The sequence below is a fragment of the Rhopilema esculentum genome, chromosome 9 (genome assembly GCF_057945365.1).
Source record: "Rhopilema esculentum isolate cy_ngs chromosome 9, ASM5794536v1, whole genome shotgun sequence".
Taxonomy (NCBI): Eukaryota; Metazoa; Cnidaria; class Scyphozoa; order Rhizostomeae; family Rhizostomatidae; genus Rhopilema; species Rhopilema esculentum.
This window is the reverse complement of record NC_142823.1, coordinates 5,638,443-5,665,823: the sequence shown is the minus strand read 5'-3', so window position 1 is coordinate 5,665,823 and position 27,381 is coordinate 5,638,443. Positions and strand designations below refer to the sequence as shown.

Sequence of the window (27,381 nt, the reverse complement as noted above, 5' to 3'; positions counted from 1 at the left end):
TATGACACGCAATTGTGCTTCGTCTCTTGGAAATATTTTTAAGTGTACGGGAGATTGATCGGCCCTGTTTCCTTACCGAATTTTAGTCAGATTTGTATCATTTGAACTGTAACTTTTGCTTTTATGTACAATACCCAGTCAATTAAGTGTTTTCCACTTATTTTCGACTGCATATGAAGTTTTATTTCATGTTGACATATTTTCCTTTGATCCTAGTTTTGATTCTCAAAGCGATTTGATCAATTTTTATTCTTGAAAAGAACGAAAACACGTTGAACTAATAGTACAACTGATAATTTATACCAATTCCAAGATCAAAATAATAAAAAATAATGTAGAAAAAAATTCCGCTATTTTCTGGGATTCCGGTATTCTATGGCTCCGGTATTTTCTGGGGCTCCGCGCCAGTATGGTTGGCAGCAAGTGATGGTCAAATTGAAACAGCCATCCAGAGCTGGTAAGTGTTAAGCCTTTATTTGTTTAGAACCTAACGTTATTCATCAGTATTCATCTGAAAATGCAAAATTTGCATTTGATTTGCATTATTTTTTACCATATTAGCCCCTTTTAGAAGTGGACTTTATTTACTTGCATCTCTTGAACTCGGTAGTTGAAGTATAATCCGACCATTATAGTCAATATAGCCTCTTTTTGTTCAAAATTGATGCTAAAAGTAAGAAATTTTACACTAGCTCAATCGATCAATGAAATTGCAGGCCACATATTTTAAACCATTATTATAATAACTATTAAGTATTTTTAGAGTCTATCGACTGCACACTGTAGTTATGTTCTGGCAATATACAGTGTAAATCCAATGTAATAAGGTAGTATAGAAAGTAAGAAAGTAACAAGAGGTAACAGCTTTATCTGCCATAAGAAGAATAACAGCTACATCACATTTAGCTATGATGACTTAGTACCCAGTGAGCTGTTTGCCTCTCATACATGCCGGTCTAAAAAACGTATAATATTTAGGCTACAAGAAGCTGCAACCAACAGCACCCTTTCAGCCCATTGCGGTCTTCATGGCAGTTTTTAACGAGGTCTTGGGAGTACACAAGACATTACCTGCAGAGTACAAGTTTGCATTTTTTATGAGTGTGCACATTTGAATATGCACGGAATTTCCCAGTGATTCTTGAGTGTGTGCATATTTTCCTGGCACATATCCTGTTTACATCAATTTCACATCTCAGGGAAATTCAATTGATTAAGAGTTAACTATGACTCTTACCTACCACTAACATTTGTGGCTTTTATTCAAACTCCTGAAGGTTCTGCAAGTAAAGGAATAATTTTAGAAATGATGTTTAAAAAGGCCAAAGACATGATTATCCTAAAGGATTATCTCAAGCAGGGACGTGTGGGGTGGACATGGTTCAAATTGCCCAACGTGTCTCAAGGTGTAGAGAGCCTCATAAAGAAATTCTATTTTAAGAATGGAATTAATCAAATGTAACAGAAGCATGCCTAAAAATTTTTAAAACATTTTAAACAATTGCAAGAAAATGACTGCAAAAAATATTCTGAAGTGTATTTAAGCTAATCTAAAGAACCTGATTACAAAAGTTTAGAAACCCCGAATTTCATTGCAAAAATGAGGAGTTTCTGCCATGAAGAGGTGCTTCTACCATGAAGAGGTGCTTCTGCCATGAAGAGGTGCTTCTGCCATGAAGAGAGACACTATCATTTTTTAATATTCAACATAGTTTTTAAGGTATTGATCATCAAAGTTAGTCACCCAACATGTTCCGAGCACTGACAAGTTTGCTCAAGCCTGCTGCATAATTGTGATGTCACAAACACCATATTTAAACCACTTGAGCAGCACGACAGTCTGGAAGGCAGTACTTATGATTTTGCGGAAGAGCATTGCTATATAGATTCAGTAGGTTGTGGCTACATTTTGACAACCTGATTGGAAAATAGATTATAACTTCTTTGCAAACCTTTCATAAAAGGACTGGTAAGAATATCATGTTATTCAATGCATTTGAGGCCCTGCCTCCGTCTTGCAGGATCCAGTGTATGGCTGCCCAACATATCAAATAAAGGTAGCGATAAATAAACTGGCAGAATTTTTTTTTCTGGAAACCCAAGTAAAATACTTTCTTTTTGTAAAATACGGCTGCTGTTACACTAATTTATTAAGGCTGCCCCCTCCCCCCTTAACAATAAGTTGTATCTCTGTCTTTGATCCTGATTAACTTCAATACATATTGTAAAGATTTCGAATTTAAGTCACACTTTTTTGGCATAGTCTTTATTCAATAGCATGAAAGATTTTCAAGGACTAAGAACCTGTTACAATTGAGTTATTATTTGCAGGAAAACAACTTCGTAGAAATTTCAACCCCCAAGCCACTGCACCCCTGTAACTCGGGTGAGCCAATGAGTTTGCAAATTCAAAACAATGTTCATAATTTATTTGGATGTAGAAATGATGTATTAATATTTTAGTAATATTATTTTGGATTTATTCGAAAAAAAAATTACTGGATTCATGATAAAATGAAAAAATTCTAATATTTGTACTCATGATTGAGTTTAGAATTTTCTTCAAATAGCAAATCCTGCCAAACTTAAATTGCCTCCTAACATAACGCAGTTCCAGCCAGCACATATCCTTCATTCGTACATTTCATTAGCCTGGAATTTTCATATATTTTGGATCAAGGGCTACATAGATCTCCTTGAATAGTAACTGAACAAGATGAACTGAACTGTCCAGTTTGTATATGATTACATTCAAAGAATAAAGACGTGGTGTTTGTGACATCAAGTGCACTGGTCAATTTCTTGACATTTAAAGTGGAATTGCGTCAAAATAGACAATAATGATTAACTGAAAACTTGAAATTAAGATTTCTTGCATCCTTTTCTGCATTATATCAAAAAATTGTTTTGCGAGTCAGTTCAACTTAAAAATGCAAGTTTGAAACAGGTTTTCATGTATGAAAAGTTTTCATGCTGGAAGGATCATAAACTAACCTCGGTCTTGAGTCACAGGATATCCTTGACTTTGGTTTTCCAGGATGCCAGTCTCTTCATGTTTGTTTCAGAAGACAGGTCGGAAGTTGCTGTTGGCAGACAAAAAGTATACTAGGGCAAGAAAAATGCATAGGTTATGTATTTTTCCATTTTTTTATCCCCAGTTTGTATTGCTGTTTTCTTTTCTTAGTGTTTTTACCATACAACGTTGTACTTGTTACTATAGGATCTAAAGCCTCATATGTAATGTCAGTAGAATCATTCTCCTAAATGTCTATTCTTTAAGCCCTGAACTTTAACAAATATTTTGTTTTTTAGATGAGTGCAATGATGAGTGACTTAGCACTAAGAGAACCCCTAACAGATCATGATGATAATAATGATGATGGTGCTAAAAGATCATTTAGTGAAACATTCAGAAGGCTTGGAAGTAAGTGCTTCTGTGGAAGAAAATTGACACTGGCATTGCAAGTCCTGCATTTTGGCATCTCGATGTTCTTCCTCTGGGCAGGTCTAGTTGAGTTTGTGAATCATCCTCCTTATTTTGATGCATATGGTGATGCCAAGAAAAGAACTGATTTACTTCCAAGATTATTTAAGGTGAATTATTTTTTCTCTATTTTAGATCATTTGATTTATTATTATTAATTTTTTATATATGAAGGGTTTTTGGAAATTGGTTCAGTCAAGGAGTTTGGTAGATGACCATTGGTCATAACTTTGCCTGAAAGCACACATTGAGTGACCTACAGTGGGTAACACATTTGGTGTGAGTATCATGTATTTGATAATGTGAAGGGATTAGTCAGTAGTAGAATAAAAACAATGAAATAATTAGGTGGAACAATGAAAGACATACATTTATAAGCAAAGTTTTGCACGTATAGTTTTTCACTCTAGGCCATTCCATTTGTGGGACCTCTCAAAACCCCCGATTCTCATGGGAAAAGGAACTTGGAGTATTTTAAATAAAACATTAATGTGTAAAGCTAAGTATGATGATAAAAGATTAAGATTGCAAGACCAAAAAATTTGTAGTAACCAATCTTTGTAAATATGTTGTGGAATAAGTAGGAATTTAAATAAAATGAGTTTAACGTTTGCCAGTCTTTAAACTTCTAGACTTCACTGCATTGGAGTCATGATATGACTACTGTGCAAGGATAGTGAGACATGTGTTGTTCTTAAACAGTCAGCTCTAAAATACATGTCGTGTTTTTTACATATTTCACTAAAAAGTTGCAATACATATTACTGGCTACAATACTAATAAGAACTACTATACAACAATATGGGGAATGATGCCCGAGGAGCAAAAGCCAGGGTACCTCAGGCCAGTGGTGGCGCCAGGGGAGGGCTAGGGGGGCTAGAGCCCCCCCGTCGGAAGTATCTAGCCCTCCCCATCGGAGGAAATTTTAGGTTATTGTCGGAGCAAATTTGACAAAATAACGTACGAAAACTGCTTATTTTAGTCATTTTAGCCCCCCTGTCGGAAGCTCCAGCCCCTCTGTCGGAAGATTTCTGGCACCACCTCTGCCTCCGGCCATAACATGAAGTTAAAACTACAATTGGCCGTCTCAAACCACATGTCACACGAATCTTATCAATCAGAAAATTTGGTTTGGATTACTTTTGGCAACATCGCAAGTATTATATGACATCTGATTTTGGATAGATCTTTAAAATAGAAAGTTAAAACAAAAAAGAATAGAGCCAAAAAGGGACTTTACTTGAAATAGGAAATGTCATAAGACTAAAGGCTAAAAACATAATAGGGCATGTCAAGTGTACTAAGACCACAAAGATTTTCTGGCCTTTTTGTAGCAATACCAGCAATGCAGTGGAATTACAAGCATTCCAAATCTTTACCAAAAATAGCTTTAATTGACTGAATTATAAACTTTGAATGATTATTTTAATTAAAATACCCTAGAAATTGTCAATGAGCTTCTGGTTTCATTTTATTTTTATTTTGCAGAATGATCCAAGATTTACAGAAACCGTCAGTATTTTTTCATAAATTTTTCACTTATTTATGCAATAGTAATCGAAATGCCTTTGTCCTGTTTTTACGTTATAGGCGTTGTCACTTTGTGTGAATCGTAGCTGTTGAATTTCCTCATGAATATCTAGGTGTAGTTTTATTCTATCATTTATTGATATAAGTATTAGAAGAGCTTTTTCTTGGCCTACTAAAGTTTCGCTTTTGTTTTTATCGCCAAAGTCTCGTGGGATAGATTATCTTAGCCAGTGAAGTTATTATTGACAAATCTTTGGAACGATTGGATTTTAACAATAAGGTTTCTTCTTTTTCATTTTCTTTCTTCCTTCTTTACTTCCTCTCGTGTTTTATTTGATTTTTATTAATTGAAAATCAAAATTAAGCATTTAATAAGCATTCTAATGCGGGATGGAAAATTGCTTGATAGTCTGTCTGCTAGGTTTCTGAAATGCAAGTCGACGAGCAGTGCCATTTAAATAAAGAACGAGAGTGCAACTCGTTGTAGCAATATTATCTTTTTTAAAATATTTCTGTAATGCAAGTTGCTCGATCTTTGAATTTTTTTGTTCCTGTTGCGAACTTTTGCTGTTTATCTATACTTTATACCGTACCGTAGGGAGTAGGAGGCGAGAGAGGTCAGACAACCCCCCCCTCCCCCTAATGGCAAAAATTATCTTTGAAAAAAGGTGTTTCAAAGGGTATGGGCCTCCATTTTCCCTCGCTCAACTCACCTTTGTACCCCTGTACAAATTATTAAGAAGAAAGCTCTTTGTTTTTGTAGGAGCTGCTAAGGATTATGGATCTTCCAATCCTGTTGATCTTGGTGGTATGCCACTTTCAGATTTGTTTCTATTCTTTATCCATAATGGTTCAAATTTACGTGTAAGCATAGGCATACGGGACGGGGGGCTGGGGGCTTCAGAATGGGGGCTCTTGTAATTGATGAAACATCTTACTTTCGTCAGCACGAACAAATATCAGATTGGGCCAGCTTTGCACTGAATGGTGTCCGAAAGGAAGTCTTTGCTAAATTTTACAAAAATCAGCCTTCAGCTATTGTAAAAATTGGGCTTAAAAGCGTACGTAGAAACTTGTTGGCAAATGCTTCGGCAGTCTAAAATGAGTGGCTGTTTTCCGCTGAGCATCTATGTCCACTGCCTTAGATGTTAGTTGAATCTTGCAGAAAATGAGTCAAGGAGAATTGGACCTGGTGTTTGTAGTAGTTATTATTATTATTATTACCGTATGACGTCATGTGCCTGCGCACATGATTTGATTGTATTCTTATATTAAGCAATCTCCCAAACAGACGTGTTTATCGTGTTTATCTCTTGCTTACGAAGTATTGAGGCCAACACAAAAAGACATGTAATTTCAAGAGAACGTGAACCGTCATATAGGTAATAGGGACAAAGCGCAACGGACTGGGCTTGCCAGTGGGAGTCAGTGAAGGCAGTGGACAGGACACTTATTTTCTTTGCAAGGATAAAGATCCCAAAACCCAGCTAGAAAGCAATGCTCTGTTTAATTGTTTCTACAATGTAATGGATAAAGCTTTGAAAGAGATCTATGCACGATTTAGTGATAGTGACTATCACATTTCATGTTATATTTCAGGTTTGATTGGTAAATTTCTTTTGTTACTAGTATTATAACATAGTTATTAGCTCTTATTTTAATCTTTTAAACAGGTCAGGCTGAAAAACATATGTATGAACCTTTAACCTGTATAATTATTAAAAAATGAAATGAAATGAAATGTGCTTTGGCGTAACGGAGGCATCTTGGGCCCTAAGCAAAAAACTGCTACGGGACTTCTATTCACGGACAGCAAAAAGATGTCATTAAATGGTGTAGAGTATGCCAAACAAAAAAGAGATAAAAATTAAAATTATTTTCTCGTTAGCTACGGGGAACTGAATTTTAGAGCTTCAGTTGAAGAACTTTCAAAGTTTTCAAAAGTTATTTGAACTTGAGCAAAGCTTTAAAGATATGGACGTAAAAGCACCTTGGGCCATTTTCGTCGGGGGCCCTTGGTTATCAAACTAAGGCAATGTTTTCAACCACTATGTCACGACACACAAGCGTGCCTTGAGGTATTGCTTAGCGCACCGTGAAAAATTCTCCAATTTCACTTAATTGGTCTAAAAATAGAAAAACGGTTGAAAAACTCTGAATCAAGGTGCCCTAAACTGCGTTGCGCCACTGGCCGTGATAAGGGAATGCAAGTGTGATGCAAGCGTGAATGCCAACCCTTCGACAGAAATCATCAAAAAGGTTTTCTTCTTCTACCAAATTGAATTTATGAGTTTCTGAATTTATGAAATGAAACAAGCTGTTCAATAATCACAAGAATTGGCATATAAAAAAAAGCTGCGCGAATTGCTGAAAATGATGCAAATCATATTCACGAAAAGATGTCGATAAAATAATCGATATATTTGGTCGCGGTCGTGGAAGAGATTCGCTTTTTTTAATGAAAATGTGTAAAGTTTTAAGAATGGTTATTAGTTAACATTTTTTGTTTCATTTTAATCATTTCTTGACTAACAAGTTGGAAGCTCATATGTGTTAGAGTATGCTCCGTAAATATTTGGGCGTTATTATTTTTCGGGCAGAAAAACTTCAGCCCCCCCCTACCTGAACTCACCCCGTACACCTATGCCTGTAAGTATAGAAAGGAGGAAGAACAACCTTGAAAGCAATTAAGTGATAATCATAACATGGTGAAAAAGACCTACCCCAGCAATACGTCATAGGTGTATTGCATTCGCGTATTTTTTGCTAAGCCCCTGAATATTTGCCTGAAACAACGCTCAAAGTCATTCATGCTTCAGAACGATTTTAAATATTCCATTGCTGCACACTCCTATACATTAGCATCTACTTTTTGTCTGTTTACTCTGTATTCGTAATTAGTTTACCTAGTTTTAGTTATATGTTTTGCCGGTTTGATGAGAAGCACAGGACGGTTTCAAGTTGCTACTCCAACGCTTGATATGACCATCAGGCAACTGCTGGCTCAATAATGTTGTTTTGCAGTATTTTGCCGGCTTTTTTATGTTCTACTTCGTACTAGCAAAGATCTTAAATAGATACCTTACACTACTTAACAGGTTTTTTGTTTATTTCTTTTTCACATTGTTGATTACATAGTACCCTATAAATTTCGACCGTTTCCAGGTAGTTTGTGTACTGTATCCTTTACTTTTTGTCAAAAACAGGTAGTTGATGTGGTTTGTTGCAACGAGGCTCTTCACCAACAGTGTGATCTGCTCAGTACTTAACTACAGGAGTTTCCCTGTACCTCATTAAATTTTCCAAGAATTGCGTTTACCTAAACTTATTCCACGGGCTCCGACGTAAATTGCACATTGGGTGGAGGGGGGGGGGGGCATTGGCAATTTATAGACTAACAGCAAATGATTCCCAAAAAGCTGCGAAAAATTATGGGGCCCCATATAAGCTTAAGAATAGACTATTGAGAGATATGAATACCTAAAATAGACAACTTGTTTCTCAATTTAATTTCAATTTGTTTCTTTTCAGATGTATCAGCTTGTCTGTTTTTGGCTGAAATTCAAAGGTCTCTCTTGGATAATGACATTCAGCCTCTTGTTGACATTGGTTAGCTTCTGGGTGGTCAATTTTGCAGGACTTGAACAGTTCGCGTGGAGGTATCTTCTTAAATTTCTGTTCTGATTAAACAATTCAGAATCTCCTTTATTCTGTTGAGACAGGATCAAAAATATTGTTTCATAAGTGTGGTCAAAGGCAGTTAGGCCACAATGGCAATGAAACTCTAAACGGCTATAATACCAAATTCAGCGGTTTACTAAAGTTAATGTAAACAGCCTTTTAAGTACACAGGGCTCTTTTCTGATTTTCTCTTCTACTGGAACCCAACTCTTCTACTTCTCTATTCTATTGCCTGTTGGATCTTTGAATTTCGATGCCATTTCCGAAGAAAATTTATATTAGAAGATAAAAGAACTAGCTTAATCAAAAGTAAGCAAAATCAGATAATTGATATCAACTGGCAGAACTGAATATTAACTAATAACACGAAGTAAGAATGTAAACCAAACTGAGCATACAGTATCTCTAAATAGTATATAAAGGAGTTGGTCTATGCTGGTTGCATAATTTGCTGCAGCATGGGATTGAAGATTTTTTATTTGTCTGTCAAAGATTTCTACATTGTTGGTTATTCCACACCTGACTGCATCTTTAAGAAAATGCATCTTTGTTTAGGGATAGACTTTCCTAAAGTCAATTTTTTGTTAATTTCGTAAGGCATTCTTCCTACTGCGAGGGCATATCTAAGCTGCGGAGGAGACAATAAAAGGCGAAGGAAAGTCGTTCCTACTTGTGAAAATCAATAGGAAATTGACAGACAAGGGGATTAGGCCATCTTTCAATCATAAATTGACCAATCAATGATTGTGATTACATACACACGCACATTGATTGGCTAATATTGATTGAAAGAGGGGCCTACGCCACTTCTAAATCTGTCGATGCCTTTAAACTGCAGCTTTATCATTCCCACAAGAAAGGTTATTAAGTTGCCTTGCTATCTATTTCTGTTTCCAAGCTCAAGTAGGCCCCAAAGAAAGACGCGATTCAACTCATAAATATGCGAAGTAAACCCAAGCAAATTTATATGTGTGCAATTTGAACCTAAGAATATCTCAACTAAACCCAAAAAGTTCGAATATGTCTCAAGCAAACTAAAGTACCCCAAGTGAACCATTCTAAACATGTATATACTAAGTAAACCTTAGTAAACTAAATCATATTCAAGTAAACCCATGTAAACTCGAACATATTCCAATTTAACCCATTTAAACTCAAGCATATCTTCAGTTTGCCCATGTAAACTCAAGATATCCCAAGTAAACCCAAATAAATTCGAATTGCTATTTCCCCATTTTACCAAGATATTTTTATCGGCTATTTGCTCCTTGTATTGCCAGTTACTACAGCAAAAGAATGAAAGGCCTCCAGCTGCAAGTGTCCACTATATCGTTATCGGGCACTGTTGTTTTCATGGTGATCTTCTACTCAAGGAAGAAGTTGCCGTTTAAATTCAAGGTCAGTTTGGATTAAAATGTTTGGTGAAACAAATATGACAAAGGAAAGAGTAAATTATTTGAGATTCTTTGGTTTTTAAAGTAATACGTAGATGGTGGTAATCAGATCTTTCATACAATCCTGCACACAGATGAAAATATTTGACTGTAGCAGATGTACAGCGTTTAGAGGGGTTTAGTTTGGCCTCTCTATCCAATTTTATTTTACTTTAGAATAATGCGCTGGTTATCAGGCTAGGCTTAGTTTGGATCTTGCCAAAAGGATATTGTATCATTGAGATGGAACTGCCTGGGAGGGGGGGGGGGAGCCTGAAATGCAGTTAGTGTTGCCTAATTAGTTGGGCTGCAGCCCTCATGTTCCTACGCATGCGTGTAGACAAACGCCTCAATGCATGCCGGGTAGGCGGTTACAATCCTATCTCTATCCCGCCCCTTATTAATGGTTTAGGGGTATTTATCTTAATTCTGGGTTTCCAATTTTGAAATTGGATACGATAACAGGGTCAATATCTCAGTTCCATTTCTGAGCGATTTAAAGTCAATGTTTATCAATTCATCGTCAGAGGTAAACCAAAAATAACTAGTCATTATTTCAGAGCAGTGGCAGCCTTTGTTAGCAGCCCCCCTCTATGATTATATCATAATTTTGTACTTTCAGTTCTCTGGTTCTAGTTTTACTAAACCTCGCCTTATCAACTTAAAGTCTGATTGAGCGAGAGTCATTGCTAGTCTTTACACCTATGCTAGTCTTCACTTCCCTGTAAATGATGAAACTTTATCCTGTCCCTGTCATGTGATTTACATATTTTATCGCATTCAATATTGAGTCCAATCATTGGCTCAAAATACCAGTGATCAAAAACGAAATATCGAGATTGGTTCCTTATTTATGTCATTTTAGTTGTTGAAAATTTACAAAAGCCTTTAAAATGTAATGTTAATTCAGTTAATAGCCCAACTTCGAGGTTACTTTACTAAACATATGGTTCCATGTTTATTTGTTTTTACCGTAGTGATTTTTTGTTACGAGCCCGTGGTGAAAATTTCGGGAGGTTTGAATTAAGGGGGCTTGTAACTGTTGTCCAGTTCGGCTTGACTCAGATTATTTACCTTTAAAATCAGGTATTTGTAAATAGGAATTAAAAAGAAAAGACCACTCATACATAAACGTTAACTGCGCTTTCCGTATAAAAATTTCCACCACTGTTACGAGCACTCTTGCTAGAGCAGAAATGAACTCGTGTCCTTTTTCTGTCCTTACTGCAGTCCAGTTTACGTATCCAACCAAACTCGAAATTCCACACGTGTTGGAACTTCTTTGCCATATACCTGGTGATGTTTATGTCAATGATTGTATGGTTCATAAAGATGTATGCCTCTTGGGCATTGTTTACATCAAGAGAAGAGATTCTTCAATTATGCAGCACAACGACCGAGGTTGGTAAATTTTATTTTAAGGCGTTGTAATTGACAGTTTGTTTTGAGTGCTGTGTCGAGCCAAGTTATATCTAGCTTGTTCCGCACCGCACGCCCTTATATTTTTCTATTTTGAAATTGATTCGAAACAACACGACTCAATGGAACCATTTGGAGCACGGCTTAGTTCGACTTAAAAGGACAAAATTGTGCCACTCCATGTAAAACCTTACTAATACATGCGTATCTCTGGGTAAAACCGACAAGAAAATGGGAAAATTCAATCGCAGTAAATGAAATAAAAAGACACTGTCGTCAACCATTTTTTATACTAGACTGGGGTCTGCAGTTGTTGTGTTACGTTTGCGTTAGTTAGGTTCTGCAAAGAACGACGCGAGTTCTACCACGGCCGTATTAAACCAAGATGTACCCCATGTTGTACCATATCGAACTTATTTTCTTCCCGTCACGGTTAAACGCATGAAACGGGCCTACACCTATCATCATTGAACAGTTTTATTCTTTGGCGGGCTAATACTCAATATGATTTTACCCAGCAAAATTCGCCCTTCTGCACAGATTAATGTTGCAGTGCACAAAATTTCTTGTTAATATTAGACTTTTTTTGTTTCTTTTAAGGTTGAATGTTACCCTTGTCATAATTTCACCGCATCGGCATTGCGCCACTGTGCACATCAAAAAAGGCATCATATTTTCACGTGCTCCCAGAACTTCCCGGACTCCGCTGACCAGGTGTGCTTTGTCTTGTTCCCGTTCTCTATCCCTTATATTGACATTCACTCTAGTGAAGTCCTATATACTGGGGCGATATTTTACCCCCATTTATTTACAATTTTTCATGTTGAAATCATTTTTCACTGATCTTCGGTCATTCCTGTCTTTCGTCGCTCCTGTCTTTCGTCGCTCCTGCATACAGCTTAACATTCCAGTTCTGCAAATTATCACCCTATTTATTATTCTCTCTATTCCTCCTTTCCATGTATTCGTGTTATACACATTCCAGTTCCGTGTTTCCTGGTTTCAAAGATCCCTACACTTGATGTCCATCTTCCCTTTTGCTTTGCATATCTTAAACTCCTTTTATTTACTATCTGTTGTTGAAAGGAGACATTTCAATAGGGGACTTCATAATTTTTCGATATTAAGATCTAATTACAGTATGTAAGCGAATCGCAAATATTTAACCACTTAGACTGAACACTATCTGTTAAATTAACTCTCAAAATTCAATTTGAAATCCTAGAAAACACCCATTTCTCAAGCTCCACCTCAAAAATGTACTTTGCAGCAAATATTTTGAATCGATCAAAATGTCCTTTCGTCGGAACAGCTTCCCAGAATAAATGGACATTTTCCCGGAAAAGCCACTACTTCTATCGATAAGCAAATATTTATATGAAACTCTTTTCTGTAACAAGTCATTGCATTCCATACTTCTTTGGATGCAGCTTTCAAGATATAAGTACGTTCATTTTCTTTGACATCTAAATGCTGGGGTTTAAAAAACTACAACTATATTCTTTTGCTGCTGTTTTCTAAGTTGACATTATAAATGTTTTACTAACAATTCTTTCCTCCTCACTTGTAGGGTTCTTTCTGTGTCTTCAATTTTAATATGAGTGTCTACGGATTCCTACTGAGTAAGTTTGCACATGTTTTGATATTAGTTCTAGTTTGTTTCTTAGGTATAGTTTTTTGCCAAATCTAAGGTACAATGCTTGCCAAACGTACATGGAACACCAAAGCATTTTTTGTCAGTTCTATATCTATTATCAATTCACCCCTTCCCCAAAGTCAATGTCGGAATTTCTTAAATGCTGGTTCCTTTTCAATAGTGCATTGCATAATCCAGAGAATAATCCATTAAAATGCGAACCACAAAAGTGCTATTGTTGGAGTTCCCAGACTTTTGGCAGGCATTTTAGCAATGTAAGCAGCCCTAGGCACCGAATTTTATTTTTTTCCTAAAGGTGTCTGAAAATATGAAATGGGAATATTATGGAAAAGGGTTTCATATCATTAGCAAGGTATTCACTATGCATTTCAAACTCAACAATTGAGGAATAAACGCGTCGAAAAGATCGTGCTATGCCCTAAAATCACGACCCCTAAAATCACCCTTTTTGAATTGTCGTTTTTAAGTCGTGGACATTGTTCCCTGAAATTTTTTTCTCTTTCAAAAAGCTGATTGGGATGTCTGAATCCTTTCCCATTAAGAAACTTTTAAGGGGGCTTGAGCCCCCATATAGTCGAGGCCCATCTAAGAAACTGCATTGTGCTACCAAGATTTCCTGAAAAACTGCTTCCCTGGCCCTTCTAAACCCGATATCGAAGAAAAACTGAATCATCAAACAGAGTCATCGATTGCGAACGTTAGACAACTGTTGAAAATTAACATCCTAATGTAAATGGAACATTATCAACTTTTTTGTAAGAATTGCACTGTGCTCGCATGAAATATCTTATGCAAAGTATATATATATATTTGCAAAGTTTCTCATCAATTCAATGTCATGGTCTTTAAAGCGCTGGTAAAGCATTCTTCTGTCTACACCTCCCCGTTGGACTTGACCTTAATTTTAGTTCATGCTAGTTAGTATAGCAAAAATGTTTTGAGAACGACTGCAGAAATATGATTACTAGCAATGCTTTTTGTTATGGGATTTCAGCGACCATATAAGGCCTTTCTGAGACCCTTTCATTCTTGGAATCTCCAACTAAAAAGCCAGACAAGAATGGGATATTTTGACCTAAGAAACACAAAAGAAAGTCACCGCTCAAACCACCGACTCGGAAAATTCGCTGCACTTGCCTCACTGTTTTGAAAGCTCAATTCCCGCCACTTAGGCCTTTTTTGTAAACACATTATGAAGTACGTCTTTTTTATCTTATATCAATAATTTTTCTTGTAGCTTTCGCGTATATTGGCGGGATCTGCGTTTTCACGAGCACATTCATTCGCATAGCTGGGCACTATACTGTACGAGGTATGGTTTTTGTATACGAGACTGTTCTAAGATTGCATTATCGCTCTAGTGACTTAATATCGAGGCAGCGAGAAAGTATGCGCAGGCGGCGGCATAACAACCAAAGGCTAACATCACGTGACGGAAACGAAAACCTTGGAGTTGAACCAGTTGAAGAGTACAGCTCTGATAGTGGAGACGATGGGAATGGTTTGATCAATTCATTGATTCTTGAGCTTCCATAGAAAAGTATGTGCATATGAATCGGAAGATTTTGTTGTATGTCTAAGTTAAGATATCAAATTAGTTCGAACTTCTAGTTGAGGCCTTTCAATTATTTTGGCGTTTCAGTAATGTAGGATTGTACAAAGAAAACGGAGGGATTGCATTATTAACAGCATTGTAAGAAGGAAAGGTAAACCGGAAAATTTATGAATTCACGTGCCTCTGTTCCCTTGAAACATGTGACTGGAACAGGTAGCCGTCAAGTTCGCCGGGACATGGAGAGATCACAATGGAGAGATCAACGCCAGTAGCTTGTTATGCGGAGAGATCTATTACAGTGTCCAATTTTTATGGCTTACGTATTTTAAAATAATATTGTAAGCATTGTAAGATAAAAGCTGCGAGCGGTAGCCCGGAAAATTTATGAATTCACGTGCCTCTGTTCCCTTGAAAGATGTGACCGGAACAGGTAGCCGTTAAGTTCGCCGGGACATGGAGAGATCACAATGGAGAGATCAACGCCAGTAGCTTGTTATGCGGAGAGATCTATTACAGTGTCCAATTTTTATGGCTTACGTATTTTAGAATAATATTGTAAGCATTGTAAGAAGGAAAGCTGCGAGCGGTAGCCCGGAAAATTTATGAATTCACGTGCCTCTGTTCCCTTGAAAGATGTGACCGGAACAGGTAGCCGTTAAGTTCGCCGGGACATGGAGAGATCACAATGGAGAGATCAACGCCAGTAGCTTGTTATGCGGAGAGATCTATTACAGTGTCCAATTTTTATGGCTTACGTATTTTAAAATAATATTGTAAGCATTGTAAGAAGGAAAGCTGCGAGCGGTAGCCCGGAAAATTTATGAATTCACGTGCCTCTGTTCCCTTGAAAGATGTGACCGGAACAGGTAGCCGTTAAGTTCGCCGGGACATGGAGAGATCACAATGGAGAGATCAACGCCAGTAGCTTGTTATGCGGAGAGATCTATTACAGTGTCCAATTTTTATGGCTTACGTATTTTAAAATAATACCGTTATATTCAATGGCAATGACATCAAGAAATCTGCGGTCCATTTAAAAGATGTAGCAATGCAAAATGTAACGATGAAGCATATAACGAAAAAGACATTTTTCAAGAATAAATTTGGACACGTTGTTGCCTCGTATCGAGGACTTTTCCTTTTCACTTTTTAATACTAATTTTTTTAAATTTTCTTTGACAGTGGACCCTTTTCCGAAGAAATTTTTCCTTCTAGAGAAATTATTGTAGGCTGCCTACTTTGATATATTTCATCGTGTTCTTAATATCAAAGACAATTGACAGATATAAAAGTGGCTTAAATTCATCTGTCAATCATTATTAGCCAATCAATAAGCGTGTGAGTTTAACATTCACTGATTGGTCAATTTTTAAGTGAAAGACGGCTAAAAGGCTTTGCAGCGCATTTATGATCGAGAAAACATTGCGAGTCAGCCGATTGGATACGGTCCAACCAATGGGAAATTTAAATGACCAGCGAAATGCGCGGGGACCTTTAAGTCCCTATGAGTCTCTTTAGTCAGTGCCTTCAAGTCCCTTTAGTCAGTACCTTCAAGTCCCTTTAGTCAGTGCCTTTAAGTCCCTTAAGTCAGTGCCTTTAAGTCCCTTTAGTCAGTGCCTTTAAGTCCCTTTAGTGTCTGTTGATTGCTTTCAAAGGCAGATTTTAAGCTATCAGATATTTTTAGTCGCTGATTGCAGCATGAAGAGTGGATAACACCCAGTTTTTATGACAGAGCCCAAAAGAACATTGTAGTTGCACTGTCAATGACTTTGAAGAATACCACGCCCAAACCACGCCCTTTTTAGTTTTTTCTGAGAACCAATTTTTTAAAGCCATTTCAGAGCTAGATGTTGTCAAGGCCTTTTGGGCATTTTCCAATGGAAATTTCCTTTGCTTGATTTTGTTTTCCAATCACGTCTGACACCTTTAATGTTTTCAAGCTTTGTATAGATTTGTATAGATCTTTATCAAGTTGTTTATATTATCGAATAAGTTATGGAATATTTTTTGGAATACTTTTGTACTAGTATGAAATTTCGTTTGTAATATATGATTGATTGATGTAGCTAAATTTCATTATTTCAATATATTTCGATATTTCTACTGGGTTTTTTACAATCTGAGGGAATGGGAACATTTTCTTTGTTTCTAAAGAGCGGCAGGCAAAGTTTGGAGACAAAATTTTGATCTCCATTTACATTTCAATTTATATGAAGCGATTGTAAGCATTGAAAAGTGGCATTTAATAAACTGGGTAATCATATTCAACAAGTTTAGTAGCAATTGCTTGATTAAAGTGACACTGTGCTCTACCGTTCTCTCTGCAGACTAGGGAGTCAACAGCGGCAAGGAATCCCCTTTTTTCTCAATCTGCCTACCTCCTACTTCACCTTTGATTTCCTGTGATCTCCTGCTATCTTCCACGAGAGCAAGGGTGCCTTAGAGCAATTCTTGGATTGTAGTCAAGAATATTCCCTAAAATGTCTTTTGTTCAAGTTAAACTCCATCTTTTTGGGCTGTACGGAGTCTGTAGGCTTTTCAGAGGTTTTGGCAACCATTAACAACTTGCTTGATATGGAGCAAGCCTTGTTGGTTGTTTTAGAAGACCTGTTGTTTTGTTTGTTTAACCTTTGGGGGTAAGGGAATTCTTCGTTTGTAACACAAAGCAATGGGGGTTAATTTATCTTTGTTATTTTTAATTGAAGTTTATTGTTTGATGTTTAGGTGAATCAACAATAACAATTTTTACTTTGTTTTCTTTATCAATGAAAATTATGCTTAGAGTTAGGGAAGTAATTAAAAGATAATTGTCAAATAATTAAGTGTTGACAATTTTTGTTTTATATATAGTCATGTTCATGAACATGGTAAAAACCAAGAGCAATCTGACTCTTTGTACGGTTTTAAGCACATTTTCTTGATTATTGGGGGGCTAAAGCCCCCTCAGCCCCCAATACGCGGTCCCTGCGAGATTTTCGCGGAGTGATATCCCTCTCGATTAATGCATACAGTGAAGGCAAAATGAAATAAGAGAACTAGTTAATATCTCCTGGTGATGGTTAAAACTCAACTTTACTGGATCTGTCCGATTTCTTGTACTACGTTTGTTTGTGGTTCAACGCGTGTGAAGTACTTCCAAAATTGATTTGATAAACGAAACCGATATGTATGACTGTTCAAACTACGCAAAACCGAAATGTGTTTTTCTTTATCAACCTATATTTCCCAATCCCTTTCGTTTTTTCATGTCCGCTATACAAGGAAACGTGTGAAAGTCTTTGTGATTTTCATCGTTTCTTGTCGACGATGTTATGTCACCGTACGCTTGTGAAAAGTTGCATTACGGAGAATGAATGGGCTGTACGCATGGATCAATGAACGTTTGACGCACCGATTTCGCGATACTTCTCAAAATTAAGCAATTATTGTATATTTTCCTCTGCGACATTTTTCTCTTTGTACGTTTGACTCGTTGACCGAAAATCCTAAGGGAGGTGCAGGGCGTGGGAATGTTGGGTTACAGCATTCGATTCCCATTGATCGATGATTTTTCTATTGTTATAGTGATTACTGATCGTGATTTAGAGCAGTTGAATCTTTAGAATTCGAAGGATTGGTCGCTTTTATTTGATAATGGGGCGATCACGGGCTGAAAGATCTTTATTAAGATATACTGCTATATAATGTAAATCAAAGCCCCCCCCCCCCCTCCTCCCTTGAAAAATATCCTAGTCCGAGACTGTAGCGCTTTATTTGTGTGGGGACTGTATTTTAACCTTTTTACAGTCATATCTTATTTCCGCAAATTGTTGTTGCCCCTGCATTTCCACGTCCATTATTTTCTGGTTTCGCCTTGTAATTCGCGCTGAAATTCAGAACGGTTAAACGGTTTTGGACGCATGACGCACGGCGTTTCCGCGAACAGTCATGAGAAGTATATATTTCTCCGCGAGTTCCAATGAACCATTCTCGGTGCGAGAGATTCTGTATGGCCTTAGATATAACCCTAACCCTTACCCTATTCCTAATCTTCAAGCCTTATCATCAAGGAGCTGTTTCGCAACCTCTTTCGTTTTTGCATGTCCGCCATTAAAAGATACGACAGAAAGTCTTGTTAAGTCTTATCATTTCACGTCGACGGTGTTATGTCGCCGTACGCTTGGCAGAGTTGCATTGCGGAGAATGAATGGGTTGTACTCCTGAGTCAATGAATGTTTGACGCACCGATTTTGCGACATTTCTATAAGATATGCAACTACTGTATATTTTCTTCTGCCACCTTTTCTCTTTGTACGTTTGACTCGTTGACCGAAAATCCTAAGGGGGTTCAGAGCGTGGGAATTTTGGCTGACATCACTCGATTCGCATTGGTAAATGATTTTGAATGATTGAAAAGATTACTGATCATGATTGCTATTTAGTGCTGTTTTATCTTTAAATTTTTAAGGATTCAAACATTTTGTGATGGGCTTTTTTATTAAAAGTGAGTGGGAAAGATAAAGGCGAACAGATTCTGATGAAAAAGTTTCGCTATACTTTTATGAGAACAATTTAATAAGAACACGAGCCTCAACATATTTTCACGCAAATTATTTTCACACAAATTATTTCCACGCAAATTATCTCTTGCGGAACACGTTTTTTCACGCGAGGATTTCCTGTTAAATTCTGTTCTCGCAATTTTTTTTGTGATTGTATTTTCCCGCAAATTATTTCTTGATTTTTCTTTTTCATCCGCGTGAAATTCAGAGTGGTTTAACCCTTTTAACTTCGGAAATTTTAGGCGTACGAGGAATAGATATCAGCCAATGTTTGAATCTACCGTTCTCCACACAAAGTATAATTTGCTGTCTGGCCCCACACACGAAAGTGACCCTAACTTTTCTTCCTAACTATAACCTGAACCCTAACTTTAACCCTGACCTTCACCCTAACCTAACCTTAACCTTAACCCCAACTTTAACCTTAACTTTAACCTTGACCTTAACTTTAACCCCTTAACCCTAACTTTAACCTTAACCTTAACCCTAATTTTAACCTAAACTTTAACCTTAACCCTAACCTTAAACCTAACCTTAAACCTAACCTTAACCCTAACTGTAACCTTAACCCTAACTTTGACCTTAACCTTAACCTTAACACTGCTTCACTCTAACCCTTGCTTGTAAATCAAACTGTTGAAGGATAAGTGGGAGATTTAACAGTATGTATAACAAATTAGTGGGAGAAATAAGCGGTATGTATTATAAGGTGGAGTAATTATTTACGATCTGAAAAGCTAATCGATGTTGTATCTTGACTTTATCTTTTTGAGCTATAGGAATGTTGCTATCCTTTCTTGTTACTTCAGGCTAGCTATTTGAAAACTATATATGTGATAAGAGGGTTTACAATTGTAGTGATGTCGAAATTCATATGTAATATTACCATAGTCGTTGAATACTATTGTTGGGTAAGAATTGATAAGAATGTTATTTTGAAAATCTCCTTTGTAATGATCCCTGATCTGTTATTTATATGCGATTGATCTGTCATCTATTGGTATTCATATATGATAGATCTGTGATTGATATGAGATCTGTTTATTGGTCTGTGATTGATATGTGATTGATGTGTGATTGATAATTGATTTGAGATTTATCTCTTTATTGGTCTGTGATTGATTTGTGGTCGATTTGTGATTGATATGAGATTTATCTGTTTATTGGTCTGTGATTGATATGTAATTGATTTGTGATTGATATGATATTTATCTCTTTATTGGTCTGTGATTGACATGTGATTGATTTGTGATTGATATGAGATTTGTCTGTTTAATGGTCTTTGATTGATATGTGCTGGATTTGTGATTGGCATGAGATTTATCTGTTTATTGGTCTGTGATTAATTTTTGATTGCTGTGACGCAATATGATAGATGATTTAGACCCTGCTGATTCATTTTGATTTGATATACGGTTGTTGGTGAAAATATCAAGTTATAAATAATTTTTGCCTGCCTAGCATGAAGTGCTGTGAACAAAAATACTTTAGTAAGTCAGGTGTAAAATTTGGAACCTGTGTTTATCACCCAAACAGCATTTTTCGTACTTTTTGAAGCTTTTGAACAGGGTCAATATGACTTATCACAGGTTGTTTGTTAACAAGCCACGGGTTTTCAGAACTTGATTATAAGCGAAATCATAATAGGTAGGTGACTCTTAACTGAGAATTTTCTCGTTTTCTAATGCTGAAGCTTTCTTAAGGCGTAATTTTGCTAAACAGAGTTAGACAAGTTTGAAAAAAGTTCTAAAATGTTTGCATCACTACATTAGTACATTGATAGGGCTGTTTTTCTCGAGATATTGGAAGATGACTTTTGTTAATGTTAAACATAAGAAGGTTTGTTGACATTTTACCATTTAAGTTGAGGCTGGGTTTAACTATTCTTTAATTCCTATTTATTCACACTTCCTTGTTATAAAATTTCAACTTTTTCTGGATGTATAGTTACTTATGTCGACATATGTGGTTAAGTAACATCGAGGCAAAGCTGTGTAGTTAGCAATTTCAAAGTGGGATTGCTACCATGTAAATTGATCGAGGGAAATATAGAATCTGTAAGGGGAGCGACCCCCCTTGAAAAATATTCCTAGTCACGCCCTAAAGAATCGCCTAGCCCCCCCCCCTTTTTCTGTACAATTGATTGACAGAGTGCAATAAAACGAAAAATTATGAACAAGAAACAAAGTTGGATTTATTTTTTTAGTGAATATTGCCATCACGTTGTTTAATCAAGGACATCAAAAAAAACAAAATAATCTCTGATTGCCTTTATTGTTCAACTTTTTAATTCCTTTTTTGCAAATTGTTTGACGCTTGTTATCAACTGAAACATAAATTCACCTCTAATGCGAAACTCTATCTTGATTTTGAAATAGGCAAACCTAAAATCTTTAAATTCCCAATGACGCCAAACATTCGTGACTTGTGACAGGTTTTTACAAATTTATGGTTTTGCTTGTAACTTGTGATCATAGACCGCAGCATAAAATAATAAAGACAATCTTTGCCAATAGCTGTCGCATTTTGTATATCCGAATCCATAATTGAATTTCCTCAGGTTGTCGCTTATTGGAAACAAAGATTTGTTGTTATTTCGTTTATTTTCAAAAAATCGAAGATTCAACGAATCTCTTTGTACAGAATTTCGTGTTGCGATGATAGGACCGCAAACCACTCACGCATGTAACTTGAATTAAGCAAAACCGAAAACAATCGGGCCAGTAGCCTTATCGTTTACCGAAACAAACTCGTTATATGCGAGTAATTACATCGTGAAGCGATATTTGACGCCAAAATATTTCGTACGAATATGCGATTGCTTATCGGAAAGCCACCCGTTCGTTTTGGACTATAGAGAAATCAAAGAGATATAAACTGTGGCGGTGCGCTTATTGCTGTTGAATACACGAGTTCATTAATCTAGAGAAACTATTTAAAGACGATTTTTAATAGCATCAAAGTAACGACCAAACTTATGGATTCCGTCGACACATCTTCGCGAGGCGAAGACGCATAGAAAGCGGAGAGGTACATTGGCCGTTCGCAAGCGTCACGTATCACGTTTTGGACAATGTTGAAACAATCTTCAGGAAAGAACGGAAAAGTGCCGCCGCGTTGCATTGTACTGCGATCCCAAGCGTTGAATAGCCATTTTGTAGCCATGTATTAGGCAATAGCGATCTACCTGACACTCCGAGGCCTCAAGAGATTCTTCTTAATTTCTATACAGGAAAGCTGCTACGTCTTGAAAATATACCAACCGAACGGATGACGCTAACAGCTGTATGTTAGAGCGGAAGTTAGCTAGTATAGAAACCAGCCATAATTGAAGAGAATAATTAATACTTTTCACGCCTCTGAACAAACGACGATTTGTGTCACAACAAGTGGCGGTATTTCGTTCTTTGTTCTCTTGGATTATATAAATAGGTCTACTTGGAGAGAAGGAAAAAGGTACCATATAGAGAGCTTGAGTGGGTGTCGCAAAATACTGCTAAACAACTTCGTACTTTCTGTTCAAAGTATATATTAAAGTGCCGTCTGGAACCGTTAGTAGTTCACTCTCTATTTCAAAGGTCTTAAGTGTTAAGATATACTAAAGATCTATTTTCGATTTAGAGAATTCTAGGCTAACTCCACGTCTAAATGGGTACCGAGGAAAAGAAAGCAATGCACGACAACATGCATAACGGCAATGGACGATCGCCCAAGTGCACAAGATGTCGCAATCATGGAATGGTTAGTGACTTGAAGGGTCACAAGCACAGATGTCCGTGGCGAGAATGTCAATGCAACGAATGCCTTATCGTTACCGAGAAACAAAGGGTAACTGCAGCAAGGATAGCATTGTATCGTCACCAGACTCTTCATAGCGGAAATACGGATACTGATGCAAAATTAGGTAAGAACCTTGGTATTATCTTCTTCTTTTAGGCAGTCAACAGCCTTGATGTGTTCTGAATTTAAGATATTCTTACTTTTGCTTCGAATACTTGAAAAATCAGGATTTATTCGCTCAATCTTGAGAGAGTATGACCCTTTTAGATTATGTGATTTCGCCCGATATGGCCTGGTCACAAATGGCTCCTTGCTTTTCCTAATGTCTAAAGTATAATATAATGATTTCGTCGCTAGAAATTTTTACTAGAATTCTGCATCTTCAATATCTATTCTTGGTAAATCACAGCTTATAATTTATTTACTCGGTAAATAATTCAATGCTAGATACATGCTGGAGCATGTTTCCTCCTAGGCTGTTTCTCAAACAATTTAGATCGCTAAAAGCAACAATCATATGTCAAAATTTCTGAAAAGAAAAACAAGAAAAATTGTAGCATATTGATTTCATCTTTTTATAGTTTGAAGAACTCAATATACTCTTTTTGAAAACTGACAGCGCTTTTGATACGGCCTTAAGCTGCAATCATAGAGAGTTGAAAATCTTAAATTCCATTTGTGAAAGTTCCGTTCGGGGAAGTTCAGTTCAATAGACTGTTTCGCTTCGACATTCCTACAGTGCCGTCTGAGAACATAACTTTTGTCAGAATGAGTCGTTTTAGAACTAAATAAATTCTAAAATGCATAGCAGTTTGATATCATTGTTATTTAGAAAATTATCTACCAATTGGTACAGTATTTGCTTGAAAATCCGTTTCCATTTCCTCTTTTACGTGTTTTCATGTTTTCATAACCTTTTGGCTAGTCCTTTTCAACTTGCAAATAAGTTTGTCTCTAAGGTGTAAGATCAACGAATATAATGGCCGTTTTAACTATCATATGTTTATCGGCTACGTTTTATTAAGCACTAGTTGAATTTTCGTGCTTTCAGCCAACCATTTTTGGGACTTTGTTAAAGTAACTCCACGCACTGCATTGTTTACCACTGAGCGAGAAGAGTGAAGTAGATCTCAATAATTATAAAAAAATACTAAAGAACTATCATAGAATGTGACAGTTATTGGATAAATTCTGTAATCATGCTAAGCTAATACCTCAGATAAGAAAAATATCCTGATTAAAGGAAAACTTGATGGAAATTTGAACAGGAAATCAAGTAATAAAAATTTCGCCAAGAAGGGCAGGTGGAGGAATTCTAAAAAGTTAACTTCGCTATACCATTGGTTAAATGCCAATCTTCGTAAAAAGCTCATAATTTGATAGCAGGTTCCCGTATTGGAAACAACTTGCTACAGCATTGTTCGATCAGACCTGCAAATATTTCACAGAAATGTGCAAGAAAATGCGTTCTGTGTTTTAAAAATTTTTTTAGATATGTTTGTTCATCATTTTGGAATTTCAAGTAATTAACATGGTTTTTCGTTAATGAAATTCAGAAAGATTTTAATAAAGACGGCACTGAGCGAACTGGAAAAGGCGTAGGCAGCGATATTTTTTTTGTAGAATATTCAAAGAATATTTTGATGAGAAATACAGCTATTTTTTTTTCAACTGCCAACGGCTCCCTGAAATTCTCGCCACCTACATGTTTTATCTTTGCATGAGAGAGGGAGTTCTATTGTGAGTTATGAATAGAAACAGTGAAGGAAAAACATAGAAACTGAATCGGCAAAACGAAAGATTTACTTCTTTGAAGATTTAAATTATCGATTCATCAAGTGGATACAATTGTCCGTGTATAAATCTTCAAGAAGTGCGGTAGATTTGTGCTCCAAGGCCCTATAATTCCGCCTCAATATCGATCTACTTTTCGTGGCTGTTCGCCAGCAATTTATGCTTCGGTTTTTCTTTTATTCGGTTGTTTGGTTTTTCATAATTTTCAGAGGCGAAAAAACAAATTCATAGACTTGCAATGAATAGCAGAAAATTTCTTTCCCTATTATTCCTTTTCCCTTCTATCTTCTCATGAAACTCGATAAAATGTGGCTAGCTTTGCGGCTTTTAATAAATTTAATTGTCAATACGGTGAAGTTCAAAATGCACTGAAAGCGGTCAAAAGACAACGTCTTAAGGTAGATTAAGCATATACACTTAAAAAAACTCCTCTTAGCAACCCCTTATCGATTCGATTTCTCTTATTTCATTAAATTTCTCCTACTATCTTATAGTCCATTGAGCCCACAATTTACGAAGAGACACTAAAAATGTATGCAGTGGCGGTTTTAAGGGGAGTTCAAGGGGGCCATGGCCCCAGCACCCGCGCTTATGGTAGCCAAAAGGGGCCCCACACCTATGATAAAATATAGAAATTGTAAAGAACAAGGGCCCCGCAGATGTTTTTGGCCCCGGGCTCCGCAGTCCCTAAAACCGCTGCTGAATGTATGAACCCTTAAAGGAGAAAATTGACCAGCAGATTCCGAATGATGTCAGGCTATGATGCGCCACTTTAAGCAGCCCTGGCTATACAGGTGGTTGGGTGTTCAGTCATTAAAAAGTGTTAATTTAAATCAGTAAGATCAGAGAGGAGAAATTTCTGCTTCATGGAAACTATTATATTTTTCACACCTGGGTCCCCGCAAGGTCTTTTGTTTTGCAGATGCTCTAGAGAATTTTTTTCAAAGGTACACTGTATTCTAGGGAAATCGATTGTCTTCTTTTGTGTACTCCCAGGAGTGCCAGCTGTAGTTATGTCTGAAGATTGATAATTGGTACAATTCCATACATTTGGCTGAAAATGAGCAATTCTAGAATTCGCCACCTCAACTTTCTATGCAATTATAAACTTCATACGCATTCAAAGCAACATGTTTTAGGATTCCTGCTTTCTTCCAAATTAGGAAACGTGGTTAGGGTGCATCCTTTTATTGTCAAACGAGGGCCATTTTGCAGCTTTTCAGAACCAAAGGATGGTTTTTTGCAGTTCAAAGTCACTTTGTATTGACCATTTGTATGGTGGAATTCGATCGGTTCCTTCGACATTTCTTTGTAATCGGCAGTGCTGCCTGGCAACCGTGTATTAGTATTAAGGGTTCAGTAATGTCTTTGCCGACAAAAATGGCCTTTTCTCACTCTTCTAGGATGTGGCCATAATAAACGTCTTAATATGATGCTTTCATGCGTCTCTATTTCAATATTCACCTTTTGTAAAATTCAATTTCTAGTATTTTTCATGCCATACTTTAAAACTTTAGCTGCTAAAGAGCCGGAGTTCTTATTTAGCTTTTTATCACCGTAAAACTTTCCTTGAAAAACTGACCGAATGTTGGTGGTAGGATTTAGAGCAATAATTTAATGTTAAAAGAAAATTTGGATACTGGAAGCCATGCCTTTGTCAATGTTAAGAGAATGAAAGAAGAAGTAATATATTTAATCTCTCTCATAGGTTGTGACGTCAAAGTCGAACTGAACGATTCTAACGCATTTACTCCGTTGAAGAAAAGGAAGCAACCTTCAAAAGACTCCCGCGCATCTTCGCCCACAGTACATTACGACGAATCCCGCAGCCCTTCATCTGTGACGTCATCAGAGGCAAACCTCATCGCTTATACTGGGTATCCAGCGAAGCCAAACCACGTGGAGATGCTTCAGTATATATTTCCGTTCCATACACAGAAGACCTTGAAAATGACTCTTGAGGAAAGCAACGACAATATTCTGCAGGCTGTTTTGAGGATTTCGCAGGATCTACTATCTTTTCGGGTACCTTTCAGTGAAGGCGATAGTCTCGGAAGAGTGCGAAACATTGCGATGCTGTTTTCGTCAAGCGTCGAACAATCTTCAGCCGGCCGACCCGATTGTTGTACCAGTCCGTACTGTCCGAAGCAAATGGCGTACGACTGGGCTCAACGACGAGCGAGGACGACAAGAATGAGTTACCAAATGCCAGAAATGATCGAATCAAAGAGTTTTGAAACCAGTTATCGTTCGATGAACACGTCACCAGTATATTCGCCCGAGAAACGCGCCCGCTATGAGAGCGAATACCCTCTTAGGATGAGTGTTGCAAACGACTTCTAAACGAGGATAAATAAGACATTGCAATCATTGTATGATATTAAATTGGTTGCAGTTGGATCTTGACAGTCTTTCAACAAGTTCTGGTAAAAGAAATATAATTATGCATTCATGGGGTTCATTGTGGCCAGGTCGAAAGAATTGCAGCATGACAATGGGAAATTTTT

The 27,381-nt window shown here is 36.9% G+C and overlaps 1 protein-coding gene across 4 annotated transcripts; it reads left to right on the top strand.

The window, feature by feature from the left end:
• Window positions 1–412: 412 nt before the first annotated feature.
• Window positions 413–16,824, top strand: LOC135688760 (uncharacterized). Of its 4 annotated transcripts, XM_089110163.1 has the most exons (12): window positions 548–1,624; window positions 1,663–2,386; window positions 3,066–3,127; window positions 3,313–3,594; window positions 4,973–4,996; window positions 5,778–5,822; window positions 8,546–8,673; window positions 9,976–10,093; window positions 11,359–11,529; window positions 12,148–12,261; window positions 13,118–13,169; window positions 14,442–16,824. In XM_089110163.1, the coding sequence occupies exons 4-12, from the start codon at window positions 3,313–3,315 to the stop codon at window positions 14,738–14,740; spliced, it is 1,233 nt and encodes a 410-aa protein (XP_088966289.1). In that variant the 5' UTR covers window positions 548–1,624; window positions 1,663–2,386; window positions 3,066–3,127; the 3' UTR covers window positions 14,741–16,824. The 4 variants fall into 4 exon arrangements, with proteins under 4 accessions (XP_065061815.2, XP_065061819.2, XP_065061818.2 ...); XM_065205747.2 differs by lacking the exons at window positions 548–1,624; window positions 1,663–2,386 and adding an exon at window positions 427–457; XM_065205746.2 differs by lacking the exon at window positions 3,066–3,127 and having other exon boundaries at window positions 547–1,624.
• Window positions 16,825–27,381: the final 10,557 nt, after the last annotated feature.

Coding starts and splice junctions, on each gene's coding strand:
- LOC135688760 (XM_065205743.2), top strand. CDS start 3,313: ATGAGTGCAATGATGAGTGACTTAGCACTAAGAGAACCCCTAACAGAT. Junction 4,997..5,777: donor ATCCAAGATTTACAGAAACC/GTCAGTATTTTT, acceptor TTGTTTTTGTAG/GAGCTGCTAAGGATTATGGA. Junction 11,530..12,147: donor TATGCAGCACAACGACCGAG/GTTGGTAAATTT, acceptor GTTTCTTTTAAG/GTTGAATGTTACCCTTGTCA.